Source organism: Ursus maritimus, unplaced genomic scaffold, assembly GCF_017311325.1.
Source record: "Ursus maritimus isolate PB19 unplaced genomic scaffold, ASM1731132v1 scaffold_34, whole genome shotgun sequence".
NCBI classification, from domain to species: domain Eukaryota; kingdom Metazoa; phylum Chordata; class Mammalia; order Carnivora; family Ursidae; genus Ursus; species Ursus maritimus.
The window spans coordinates 23,627,502-23,641,385 of record NW_024426008.1 but is presented as its reverse complement, the minus strand read 5'-3'; the positions used below and the strand labels follow the sequence as shown (position 1 = coordinate 23,641,385).

Genomic DNA, 13,884 nt, shown 5'->3' with positions numbered 1-13,884 from the left:
CTGATTTAAACTTTAAATTACCCATAGGTAGAGCATTTCATGTGCTGAGTTTTAAAGCAAAGGGGGATCAAGACCCTGGGAAGTTGCCTGATTTGACCAGCAGTCTGATTATATTTCTTCTCTCTCTCTCTTTTTTTTTCTAACCTGGTTATATTTCTATTTGATCTGTACAACCCCGAATTCTGGGCATTAGTTGCTTCCTCTGTACTTCTTGCATCTGTTCTAACATGGAATTCTATTTTTATAGGACAAACAGAACAGAGCCGCAAACATGCTATTTGGAGTTTACTTCCCCTAAGAGGAGCCTACTGTTGAAAATACAAAGTCATGTTTGACAATAGATCACAAAAAGGAAGCAGAGGGAAGAGGTGGTAGAAAAAACCTGGATCCCGATGTCATCGTTAGACCCTTGTGCCCACCCACACCTTTGGCTGTTCTGTTACATAAGCAAATGCATTCTGTTTTTTTTAATATAAGCCCATTTGCTCCAGGTTTTCTTTCAATTGCAACCAAAGGATGTGACTGATACAACTTCTTCTACAAAATGCATTTAAAAATAAATTTATTTTGTCCTATGCTCCTGGCCAAAGCAGTTCCCTATTGCTATCTTCTTCTCCAATTAATCAATAAATGTATATTAGGCCCTTGTTATATGGGCAAATGCCACAAAGTTTAAGAAAGTTCCTTGTGCCACAATGTAACTGGAATCCACTGCCTCTGTATTTTCCTCTCTCAGGAGATATATCTCCGTTTACCTAGATAAGTTTTGATGCAGGAATTGGTTATTTACCTCCCGTTCTCCATTCCAAGCCTACCTTCCTCTCTTCTGTTCTGCCAGGCTCCGGCTAGAATTCAGCAAACTGCATTTACCAGCGTCCCTTGCCAGCTGGCTTCCTGTAAAGTTCAATAGATGGGAGGCCCTCGGGGATGGGAATGTGGGAGGCAGAGAATTCCTTCCTGTTTCCAGTTCCTGCGTTTGTCACTTCTGTCAGCAGCCCACAGCAGAACGCTAGCTGCTGTCTGCAGCTCTAATATTTGGGTTTCTTTGGTATCTACTTTTTGCTCTTTCTGCCTTCTAGTATCTTTATAACAAATTCCTAATATTAAATCCACTTCACTTTCCTGACTGGACCCTGGCTGGTACAGGACTGGATCAGCAGTGGTCCTAGGAAACAGACTCTGAAAAAGAGGATGCTGGGGTTGATTTGCTTCGAACTCAGAGCTTAACTCTCTGCCAGTGGAAAATGGGAACCAGTAATCTACGGCATGCAATGGCATTGTGATTCATTACATTACGGTCTATTCGTGCTAGGTCTGAGTGCCAGCAGGAGGCAGGGATTTGGAGATGCACTAACGGTCACCTTACGGTGGCAAAGATGGTCATGAGGAATGCAGGGTAAGGTGGCTGCTTAGGACTGCACCAGGGTGCTCGCAGGAAGGAAACTAGGAGCCCAGAGCTCGCCGCTCAAATCGTCTTCAGAGCATCAGATGGCTTCTAAGCCTCCCCAGACCGTGTCTCTTATTCCTTTTAGTTACAGGACAGACATATCTAAAAAACCAGACCCAAGGCAAACAGTCACAGACTGGCCAAGTCTCACGTGTGGAAGTTGAGGCAGAAATTTGGAAGGAATAGGACTCTGACGACTAGGAACAGGAACGTTTGGGCGGACTTGGATGATCCTGAAAATCTTGACCTCCCCTAACCCCTCAATATCCCTGAGCTTCCCTGGGAAGAAGCCTCTTAAGCCCTATTTGATGATCCCAGCCCCCCTGTGCTTGAAAACCTGTAATAAGCACAGATGAGGCAGCTGCCTTGCATGGGGATCCCTGTCCTTTCTACACCCACTGCTCTCACCTCTCACGGTCTTGGGGCTTTTATTTAGAGTCAGATCCTAGCGTATTCAGGGGGAGAAGGGCAGAGTCTGGCTCTGGAGGAAAAGGCTTTACTCCAAAAGAATCACAAGATTTTGTTAAATTCATACGGGAAGAAACCTACCTAATAAACAATGGGATGGACTCTAAGGGTATCAGACCAAGAGAAACAGAATACAACCTTGGACTGGGGCCAAATTTAGGTAACTCTGATATAATACACTCTCCATGGATTTTTGGACTTAATGCTATGGTAGACTGTTACAGCAGTAGCCTCCAGGGAATCATACTATTTTATAGATCAGGCCCTCACGTAAGTCCCTCCCACACTGATTTTGGCCTAGCTACCTGACTTGCTTCGGCCAAAGAGACATTAGCAAATGTGATGCAAACAGAAACCTGAAGACTACTTGCACATTGGGGTTGTCCCTCTTTTTGCTGTTTTGGGCCAGATTCCATACTGCAGAAGCATGGATAGACCTGCTGAAGGTACGTGGCTCAGCCCGCAGCCAGCACCAACTGCAAGACATGTGAGCAGGGCCACCTAAGGCCAGCATCTTCCAAGCAATGTGTCAACTGATTGCAAATGCGTGAGTGAGCCCAGCTGATGCCCCATAAAGCAGAAATGAGTTGCCCCCGCTGAACCCAGCCTAAATTGCTAATTACACAATCATAAAAGCATACATGAGAAACATAAGCCATAAGCTGTGTTACACAGTGAAAGCAAGCTGAAACAAATGTATGAGTTTGAGCTGGAAGTGGTCTGTTTACTTAGTTGTTCGGCTGAAACTTGTGCTCAACAGTGACAATGAGTTGATAGAATTTCTGTGGAATAATGTACAGGAAGGATCCTAAAGGCTTAAGGAGTTAGAGAAAATGGAGTAATTTATCATATGTAACCCGTGCATCTTTCCTCACCTTGAAAGGGCCCAAGGAATATTCCCTTCACCAAAGCATTGAGAAATGCTTTAGTGAGGGAGCCCCAGCCACGTTGGACACCTCCAGGTGGCTTGTTTTCTGCAGGCCGAGGGTGCTGGAGGGAAATGCTGCCCTGGGATGGGCTTCCTTATTTCAATGGAGATAAGATCTCAGAAGAGCAATCAGAATCCTTTACTTGTAGGAAATCTTCAGTGCTGGTTGGCCCTAAGAATTAAGTTGATGGCCAGTCTATCAAAGCATTACTTGATCTATATGACAGAAATCTGACTTGAGTTTTCACAACTGAGAGTCATAGCTTCTTCCCCAGTTCTCAGAAAGGACCCTGCAACAATGCCACAAATACTGTAGATCTTCCTCGAAGCCATCCCCAAAGGGACTTGAGGTCATTTATGAAGGTGTCTGTGCACTGGGGGAAATGGAAATACCCAGGCCTTTCAGGGATTCCTAAACAACTCTGAACTGATACTAGTCCTTAGGAACCCTAAATGTCACTGTAGTCCACTAGTCAAAATACGGGCTTATGGCGATCAGGGGATGAAGAGAGTTTGGGCCCAATCCTCGCTCACTATGATCCGTGACTCGTGCATCCATTAAAAATGATAATTAGGAGAACTAGTCAGCCACATAGGTGGGAGCCCGTGGTACAATGATAAATTTGGAGAAAAAAAAAGAATAGAAAATCACAACTATGGCTGAAATCGTGTACATGTCTGGACAAGGACCAAACGCCAACAGCAAAAATGAAAATACTTGTGTTGAGATGATGAGATCATAGGTGATTTTTGTTTGTTCGGCCTTTCTCAATTCCTCAAACTCTCCCAAATGCTATTTTTGCATCCTTTGTAAAAGGTACTTTTTTTTTTTAAAGACACAGAACTCATCCAGCTCTTTTGTTTTTAAGGATTGCCATTACATTCCTTTTAGCCAATCATATTAAGGTCATACAAAGTAAGAGTGTTATACGTAGCCATCCTCTTCCATATTAGGATGCGTCTTAGAGCTGATCGTGCATGAGGCATCTATCCCACCCAAGACGCTGCAGCACTGACAAAATCCTGCTCCCTTCTTGCCCCCCAGGAGCTCACAGTCTAAGGGGAAGACAGAACATGTGCTCCAGTCCTCATGGTTCCAAACTGAAAACAATAACCCACTAACCTAGGAGGACTCTGCTGTGCTCGACGATGCACACATTTGGATAGTTCATAGGTCAGCTAGTGCCCTGAGCTTCACGGCTGCAGCACACGGACCAAATTTAGCAGGATTAACGGGTTGTTGCTATGTGCAGTTACCCTCCCCCTCGACACACACATAAGGGGATTCCACAGCATTTCTACAGCACCAGCCATCAAAGACCTCGACTCGTGAGTGTCACTGTGTCACAGACGTGGACAGAGCACTGAAAGGTGGAGTTTAAAGTCAGAGAGAGGGCCAGGAAAGGAGCCTGCATTTGGGGCTTTGACCATTACGGGTACCCATCTGATATCTTTGCAGGGACAGCGTATTAGCCAAATTTTTAAAATGTATGCCATTGGTTTCTGAGGTTAAAAAAAAAAAAACCAGCATTTTTAACAGAGAAGATGTAGTTTTAAAAAAATCATTTAATATGGTGCCATTACAGGTTAAAACAAATGCTTCGTGATTTACATCTCACAAAAATACTCAATGGCCTTTCTCCACAATTTGGAGTTGTCCACTGTGTACTTAAATGCTTTCTGTTAATTAAAATAACTCAGATTCTTTCAAGATTCCACTAAGCTGTATGACATATCAATTATGGCTCGACTTTGTTTAAAGCTCTGTGAGTTCATGGACTCAATAGGCTTTTCCGGAATCCAGAAGAAACTGCAGATAAAAATAACTCTATTGGCAATTTGTCCATTTCTGTAACTGAAAATTTCCACTCATCTCTGCTTCTGGAAATCAGTTTGGATAAGTGTGGGGGGGGATTCCCTTTGTTTTCAGGCTGGCAACAAGAAGGAGCCTCAGAACACGCATCGGGGTCTAGGATCCGGGCGGTCATTTTCTAAAGTGCTACAGTGCTTGCTTAAGTCACAGGCTGCAGAGGTGAGCGCCTGGACCTGTGAGGGGTGGCCTGCCTGCCTTCCCCTGAGCACACATGGCCAGGTGCTGCCTCTCTCTTGTTCAGAGTCCAGAAGCTTCTTGAGGATGTCCCATCAGGTCACCCCAGCTCCTGAGACCACAGGTTCAAATCTGAGGAGAGAAGTCCACAAATAGGAAAATCAGTTTTCCGATCAGAAAGTTTATAAGCTCTCAAAAATCCGATTGGAGTGAGAAATTGCTAAAGGGGAAAAGCTCATGTATCTGAGGGCAGCCTAGTTCCTAACCCTGTGCCCCTCTACCACTGCCCAGGGTCTGCGTCTTCAGCCTCTCTCTCCAGACCTATTACAAGAGCCTTGTTCCCTCCATTCTCTGGCCTGCAGTCAGCTCGGTTCGTGGGGCTCGCCTATTCAAAACCTTTGCTAGTTCCCCATTGCACCAGACATTTCCGTTGTTTCCTGCAGACTCATTCTCCTCTCTGCTCTACCCTGCTCAGGTCCCAGGAGGATGACATTGGACTGCTCAGTGGGCTCTCTTCTCTCTAGCTTCCATCCCATGCTTTCCGCTCAGGCCAGAAGGTAAATAAGATTGCAGTGGGCAGCACCGTGAGGTTTGGCGTGCATGCTTCAGCAATCTCCCAGACACGTTGCAGACTGGCTTTATCCTTGTGGGTGGCCCTCTCCTACTGCTGTTTCTCACCAGCCTGTGGTAACTCCTTCTTCCCTTTTCCCCTTTCCCCTTCAGGCCTTGGGCTGGTCAACTCTTCCCTGCTCTTGCCAGTTCCAGAGTGCTCAACCTCCCCCACCGCTCTCCCCCAACCTTGCTCCTGTCTTTGTAACTAGTAATAACTTGTAAGTGTGCCTCAGTCACCCCTCCTGAGTGTGCCCTCTGCTTTCTGCTGAGACCTGACTGAGGCACCGTGCCTGATGAGTAAAATCTAACCTCCTTTGCCTGGAACTCCTGGCTCACGGGATGACCCCAACAGTCTTTTCTCTTATCTCCCACCTGGCTCTTCCCAGGCTAGGAGCCCATGCCTTTTCCCACAGATGCCCATGTCTCCTGCCTCTGCCTTCCTCCCTGTTCTCTTCTATCTAGAAGTCTGTTGTCTCCATTCTTGCCTGGTTCAAATGTCACCTCCTCCATGAAAACTTCCCTCTTCCCTGATTATCCCCAGCCTAAAGTGATATTTTCCCCCATCTCTGAACTCTCATGGAGTATTTGTACTTCCTGTAAAGCCATAGAAAACTATAAAAAATACACTGGCTTCTGGCACAATTAAAAACTCATGAGCCCAGGCGAATGAGGCCATTACTGTTTTCTCCTCCAGTGCCCACCTCCCTCAATGGAACAGCTCTGCTCTGTGTGGAAGGAAGCTGGACATGGGGCAGGCATTTCTGGGGATTCTGAGGATACATAAATAAGGTGGGCTTTGGGACAGAGTGATAGTCTGAGAGCTACAGGATTTTCTGAATATGTTCCAAGAAGCACATATGTACCTTAGAGGCATTTGCAGGGACATATGTAGGGTGTTTATATCCCTCACTCCAGTTTCACCACTGTTTTAATCTGCTTTTGTGAAATAATAGAAAATATATGTACTGGTCTCTGACTCAGGTTCCTGGCACAGAATTCCTAAAATCCTTGTGATTTCCTATGAGATAAGAGCACTAAGGGCATCTTTTGTTCTAATGTTTGGCCTTTGACTTCACTTCCTGACAGAGCGCCCAACTCCCTTGAAATTTCCTGGATGATAGCACTGTCTTTTGTTGTGAAGAGGTGACCCTTGCTGAGCTCCTGGATGGGGGCTGGTTACCAGAAAGACTGAGCTCTGATTAGAAGCTTAGGATTTTCAGCCCCACCTCTTACCCCCACCCCCCATTCTCCAGGAAGGGGAGAAGGGCTAAAGATGAAGTTAATGATTGGTTATGTCTATGTGATAAAGCCTCCATAATAATCCCTAAAGTAGGGCTTCCAAGAGCTTCTGCATTGGTGAGCACCTGTTGGTGCTGGGAGAGTGACGCATACAGAGGGCATGGACGCCCCACAAACTTTGCCCTATGCTTTTCTTCCACTGGATGTTCCTCTACATCATTTGTCATAACCTTTTATAATAGATTGGTAAACGGTAAGTAAACTGTTTTCCTGAGCTCTGTGGACTGCTCTACAAAATTCATCGAACCTGTGGAGGGGACAGTGGGAACCTCAGATTTATAGCTGATTGGTCAGAAGCACAGGTGACCACCCAGACTCACCATTGGCATCTGAAGTGGGGGGTGGAGGGCGGGAAGGGCAGTCTTGTGAGACCGAGCCCTTAATGGGTGGGATCTCATGCTATTTCCAGATAAATGGTGTTATAACTGAGTTAAATCACAGGACACCAAGTGGGTGTCGCAGAGAATTTCCTTGTGCAGAAGAAACCCCGTGTGTTCATGTCAGAGGTGTGTATGCAGTAGTGGGAATAAGGGAGATGCACAGGAGGACTGAAGTTTCCCCCACTCATTACATACAGGTATTCCATCTAATATTTCCTTTATGAAAGGGTTATCATGGGAAAAGAAGGAAAAGATTGGCAATCACAGATGAGAAAAGGGGAACAAGGCACCTGTGCCATGGTGGACCTGGGGGTTGTGGTCAGTTCTCAGATGGAAGTTCCTACGGGGAAGACAAGAGTCTCACGCAACAATAGAAAACAACAAAAACACAGACATCTGATCAATTGTTGAGGGTATGTAGAAATCCGGCTTCTTTAATTTTATCCCAAATTATGCTAATGAGAACAGTTTTTTGAATACCTTATCTCCAATACTTGATTATAAGAATCTTGGAGTACTAATGTTGTGCTTCATTCATCCTTACAATTCCCACATAGCTGACCTGAGAGTCATGCAAATAGCAGACAGGACGTGTTTCAGAGTGAATGAGAGAATGAATACCACTATCCTGGGAATCATAAGGCCTTTTACTTTTCTGTCGTTATTTCATTCAAGAAAGTCACTTAACACCCCTTGGCCAAATCTCTCCGTCTGTAAAATGAGGAAGTCAGGTTACATGGTTTATAACTGCTAACAAACCATGTCATGATGACTAGGATAACTCTTTTTTAAAGGAAGCACGATATATATCTATGGTATCAGAATCAACTCCTGAAGTTATATTGGTTGACAGCTTGGTTGCCTGCATGAGGGCAAGAAGCCATGGGCCGAGACCTGATCTCTTACATCCTCGGTGTATGTATCCACTCCTTCTAGGCTCACTGGGTTAGGAGCCTCTGAAAGGCAACTATGTGCCCTTGAAAGAAGACTCCCTAGGGTTGATGAAGGGGTTGATGAAGTTGATGAAGGGTTGATGAAGACCCAAAGGAGAGTTCTATACAATGCATTTGATATGCTGGGAGAGGAAAGAGATGATATATAGAATGAGAGATGAGGATAGTGAGATCATTCTTTGTCTAACAAGCACTGCTGGGTACTTAAAAATGATATACTGGGAAATTTAAAAATGTATTCAAGTACAAAGAAAATTCAGAAAACATAAAAAAAGAAGACAATACAAACTTCCAGTGTAAAGACAATAATTATGGGCATTCAAACATTTTCACTTCACTTCTTTGGGAGAAAGGGGTGTGGTGGTATATTAAAAACATTTTTTTAATAGAATAATGATACAGTAAGTATATATTTGTATTTTACCCTTCTTTTCTTTTTGTTATATAGAAAGCATTTCCCCATGTTATTCCTCAGAAACAGAACTGTAAATGGCAGTACATGCTGTATTAAGTAGAGGTTCCAGTTATTCCCTGTTGTATCAGTCAGGATGAGACTTGATTATGCTGCAGTAACAAACAATCCCCAAATCTCTGTATAAAAAACAGAGATTTAGTCCATGTTCACTGAGGGTCAGCAAGGGGCTCTGTTATTTGTAGTTACTCACAGACCCAGGCTGAGGAAAGAATCACTACCTCAAATGTTGCTGTTTATCACACTAGACAAAAAAAGAAAATACAGTAAAGCACAAGCTAGCCCTTATATCTTCAACCCAGAAGTAACACACATCATTTATGCTTATATTTAGTTGGCCAAAGCAAATCACACGACCGCACCTAACCACAACCTAATTGTAGAGAAGACCAATTTTACCATATACAGAAAAGCAAGAGATCCAGAACTCTGTGAAACTGCACTAATGACCACCACATCCCCTACTGAGAAAAATGGCAATGAGCTATCTCTTTGGCCACATTGAGTTTGATCTGAGTCTTTTGATTTTATTATATAAAAGTGAAGGCCTTGAAGGCCCATCTGGGAAGACTGAGAAGTCTGGATTTGGATTTGCACAAGAATAAGAACAGGCAACACCTCTCCCAGAGTTGCCTAGAAAGTTCAAGGCAGAGCCATGGAGTGGAAAACCCAGCTCTACACACAGCTGTCGCCTGAGCTAGTCCTGCTGGGCACTCCCACATGAATTGGGTCTCATGTCAGTCTCTGTTCAATGAAGCAAAACCACCAAGCTCTTCCCTTCTTAAGTGGGAAGGGAGAATATTTACCTGAGCAGAAGTCTTGTCAGACATATGTGTCAGGGCAAGTCCCAAGACTCCGTCTACTAGGTAAATGTGACTAAGAGCGGGGGGGGGGGCGGGGAGGGGGCAGCCAGGATGCCGCCTGCACAGCCTGCGACCTGACACTGTCTCCACAGAGGTGGCTTGGGGGTGAGGCAGAGTGGGACAGTAGAGGATGGGTGTGGGAGAGTGAGAGCCCTGAGGGCCGTGAGCTGGCTGGACCCCAGTGGGGCTCTGTCCTCAGACTTTATGAAGCTGAGATGGGAGCTGGTGGTAGCATTAGAGCCTTGAGAGCAAGACCGAGTACATTCAGTGTGAGGGAAGGCATAGAGCCATGGAGAACTTCTGGGTCAGGAGCCAGCACACGCTATCTGTAGGGCCGGATTGTAAAATATTTCGACTTTATGGGCTATATTGTCTCTGCTGCAGTCCCTCAACTCTGCTGTTGGAGGCAGGGAAAGAGGTGTGAGGTTTGGGGGACAATGAGGAAACACTGAGCATGGCTGTGCTTCAATAAAATCTTGTTTACAAAAACAGGAGACGATTTGGCCCCCTGGCTGTAGTTCACCCACTCGTTTTGAGTTGACACATATCAATGGAGAGCAGAATGTTCACTTTGGTCGACCATCATTTCATAGGTAGCTACTGAAAGTATAACACATCCTAGGATGTAATAGTCTTTGAAAGGAAGAAGAAGACACTGCACCTGCTTTCTAGAAACGTGTAACTCGGTCCTCTGGGAACAGCAGATCCTATTCAATGTAAGCTATTAGATAGCATAAATTTTATAATTCATATAGTTTTCTTATTTTTCAAGACTTTATTTATTTATTTGTCAGAGAGAGAGACAGAGCGCACAAGGAGGGGGAGCTACAGGCAGAGGGAGAAGCAGACTTGCTGCTGAGCAGGGAGCCAGACATGGGGCTCGATCCCAGGACCCTGAGCCGAAGGCAGACACTTAACTGACTGAGCCACCCAGGTGCTCCTATACTTACTTTCTTTTAATGAATATATGACATATAGAACATTAATGTTTATAATCTGGTCCTCTGAACCTAATTTTACTATACCCAATACCTGTTTTCTCAGGATAAGAAAAAAACAGCTTAACAGTAAGTGACAAATCAAGGGGAAATTTATAAAATATATAGCAAGTAATGGGTTACTATTAGCTCTAAGTGAAGACATAAGTAAAAAGATGGACAAAAGATGCATAGAGAGTTCCCAAAAGAAGATAAAACCTATACATTTATGAAAATATTTTATCTCACTAATAACTTTAAAATGCAAATTAAAATAATAATGATGGGGTTGCTTGGGTGGCTCAGTCGGTTGAAGTGCCCGTCTCTTGATTTGGTTCAGGTCGTGATCGCAGGGTTGTGCAATTGGGCTCTGTGCTGGGTGTGGAGCCTGCTTAAGAGTCTGTCCCTTTTTCTCCCTCCACCCTTTCCCCTACCTCCTGCTCACACACACTCTCTCTCTAAAAGAAAGAAAGCAAGAGAGAAAGCAAGAGAGAAAGAAAGATGTACAGTTTTTAATTTCTAAATTAGCAAAATTTAAAAAACAGTAATACCCAGCATTGGGACAGGTGTAATGATAAAACTAGCTCTTTCACATATTGCTAGTACAAATTGGTACAACTTTTTAGAGGGCAATCCAGCAATACATTTTGAGAGTCTTAAAAATGCCTATAGGTTTACCCCAGTAATTTTGCATCTTAGATTTTTACCCCTGGTAATAATTAGAGCTGCACATAAAGATTTATGTATAAGGCTATTATTGTGATAATACTTAAATAACAAAAATGTAAAACGACTCTATGAGGTAGACATGAAATGTCCAACAATAGGGAGTTAATAAGATAAATCCCAGTCCATGTATACAATAAAATATGGGAGCCGTTAGTTATATTTTCAGCACATAACTAATACTAATGACAAAATTAGGTTAAAGAACTATATCAAGCTATACATATTATAATTTAACTTTATAAAATTTAAATACAGAAAAATGTTAGAAATTCAAGCAATCTTAAGTATTAACCATGGTAATCTGTGTGCAATGGATTATACGTTATTTTTATTTCCTGTATGCCTTTTTATTTTTCATTTTGCTCAGAAAAAATATGTAATTTAAAAAATGTTCTGAAAGTTGTATAAGTTATTTATTTTTGAGCTGGCCAACAACTAAAATTAAGCAAGATTTATCTTTTAGTAGTGAGACAAATTCGGTCAAAACCAGTTACCTCTTACATTTACTGCAGAATAAACTACAAGGAGTGCAGACAAATGGACAGTAAGACAAATCATTTCCAAACCCCTCAGTTTAATTTTATCAGGGAATTTTGGTGACAGCGTTGTTCCTCCCCCTCCATATTTACTTAGCTATTCATTATTTCAAAACACATGAAGTGCAGGATGCTGATACCACACACATCCTTTTGTTGCTGAAAGAGGCAGTGAGCTGAGCAGAAGACCCTAAACAGTGAGTGTGCAAGCACATGTGGGGTGGCGGGTTCATGGCTGACTGGGTTTTAGACAGAGCCCTGGCCTCTCGGACAAATCTGTGACCAGATAATAGAGAGTCACATACTTCTATTTTTTTTAAGGCTCAGGGAACTCTGACAAATTCACTTACTCCAGCCAAGACTACCCCCCTCACACTTTGGTGCCTGTGATGATTAATTTTCTGTGTCCACTTGGCTAAACTAGTGTATCCAGTTGTTCGGTCAAAGTTAGCTGTAGCTATGATGTAGCTGTGAAGGTAGTCTGTAGATGTGATGAACGCTTGCCATCAGGTGACTTTAAATGAAGCAGATTACCTTCTAGAACATGGGTGGGTCTCATTCAATTAGTTGAAGAGCAACAGCAGAGATTTCGCAGAGAAGGAATTCTGCCTCAGACTGTAGTATAGAAACCCCACCTGAGTTCCCAGCCTGCAGGCCTACGCTACCGTTTTGGGATTCCATATTTCACGTCTTAGTTGAACTTCCGGCCTGCAAGCCTGCCCTACGTATTTCACACTTGCCTGTCTCCGAGTGGTTCTGTGGTTCTGTTTTTCCGGAGAAGCCTGAAGTACCCCTCCCTCAAAGACAGGCATCAAGTTTTCTTGGCTATCCGAACAGTGGGACCCAGACCCACCTTCTTTCCATTCCCCAAATCAGTATTTCCCTGTCCTGCTCCCTGTTCTTCCCAGGCGACAGTCTCCAAAATGCTAAATTAGTTCTCCATTAAGAGTCAACAACTGGTGAGCAACTTCATAGGGAGGAACTTTAAAAAAAATCTACTGAAATCTAACACATTGGTGTTAGTGTTGGCAAAATCATAAAACGTTATGCTAAAAATGAACTATTCCACCACCATTGATCATTGTCAATTTCTACATTTGAATCAATCCGCAAACAACTGAATGCAAATGGAACACGTAGAACACAATATAATATGTCAGCATTACCTAAGTGTTAAAATATGTATGTACGTGACATAGAGAAGCACAGATAAACACAAAACTGTTTTTGAAAAAGAGCATCTCTTCCACGTTTGGCAAATATATGGCCAAGATCTCTGTCTTCTCCCCATCCAAAGCAGACATCATTCATCAATCACCACACTCCCCGCCTAGAAATGGTCTCCCAAACCATCCTCATCGCTGCCCTAGGCACCTTCTGAACCTGACGGGAGGCCTATTTGCCCTCCTCTGCATTTGGTCCAACCTTCTCGGTTCACGGGTGACAAAACTGAAGCCCAGAAGGGGGTGGATCTTTCCTAAACGTGCATAGCTAGCTCACAGAAAAACTTGAATCTTAACCTCTTGAATTTTAATCATGACCTCTTTTTTATAAAAAGAAATATTTCAGGCATCCAACAGAGTATAAGAGTAATATCATCAATGGGTAGTAAGGAGGGCACGTATCGCATGGTGCACTGGGTGTTATACGCAAATAATGAATCATGGAACATTGCATCAAAAACTGGGGATGTACTGTATGGTGACCAATAAAATAAAAATTATAAAAAAAAGAATAATATCATCAACATCTGCATACCCACCCCCCAGGATAATATCAACATCTGTGTGCCCACCCACCAGGAAAATATCATCAACATCTGCATTTCCCACCCCCCTGGATAATACCATCAACATCTGCGTGCCCACCACCCAGCTGAAGAGGTTAAATTCGGTGTTTATAAATTCCATGCTGTTTTTGTACTTTTACTTCACATGACTGTTTCCATAAACACTACATAGAGGTTCTTTGCAAGCTTTTAAACTCTGTAATTGCCAATATATTGTCTATGTCTTTCTGGAATCTATCTTTCCTCTCAAAATTGTATTTTTCAGAGTTATTCATCTCAGAAATACATCCAGTTTTGGTGCTTTCATTTTAGTTGCTATGTATACTTCCTATTCACCTATTCTCCTACTGATTCACATTTGATTATTTCTAATTTGTTGCTCTT

The 13,884-nt window shown here is 43.2% G+C and overlaps 1 protein-coding gene across 3 annotated transcripts in view; it reads right to left on the bottom strand.

Annotated features, from left to right (window-relative positions):
• Positions 1-4,391: 4,391 nt before the first annotated feature.
• The window catches only part of PDCD1LG2 (programmed cell death 1 ligand 2), an 81,286-nt gene continuing 71,793 nt past the window's right edge, over positions 4,392-13,884 (bottom strand). For all 3 annotated transcript variants that reach the window (XM_040620311.1, XM_040620310.1, XM_008690904.2), the window contains exon 7: positions 4,392-5,022. In XM_040620311.1, the coding sequence (XP_040476245.1) occupies positions 5,017-5,022 (6 nt within the window). In that variant the 3' untranslated portion in view covers positions 4,392-5,016. The remainder of the gene's footprint in view (positions 5,023-13,884) is intronic.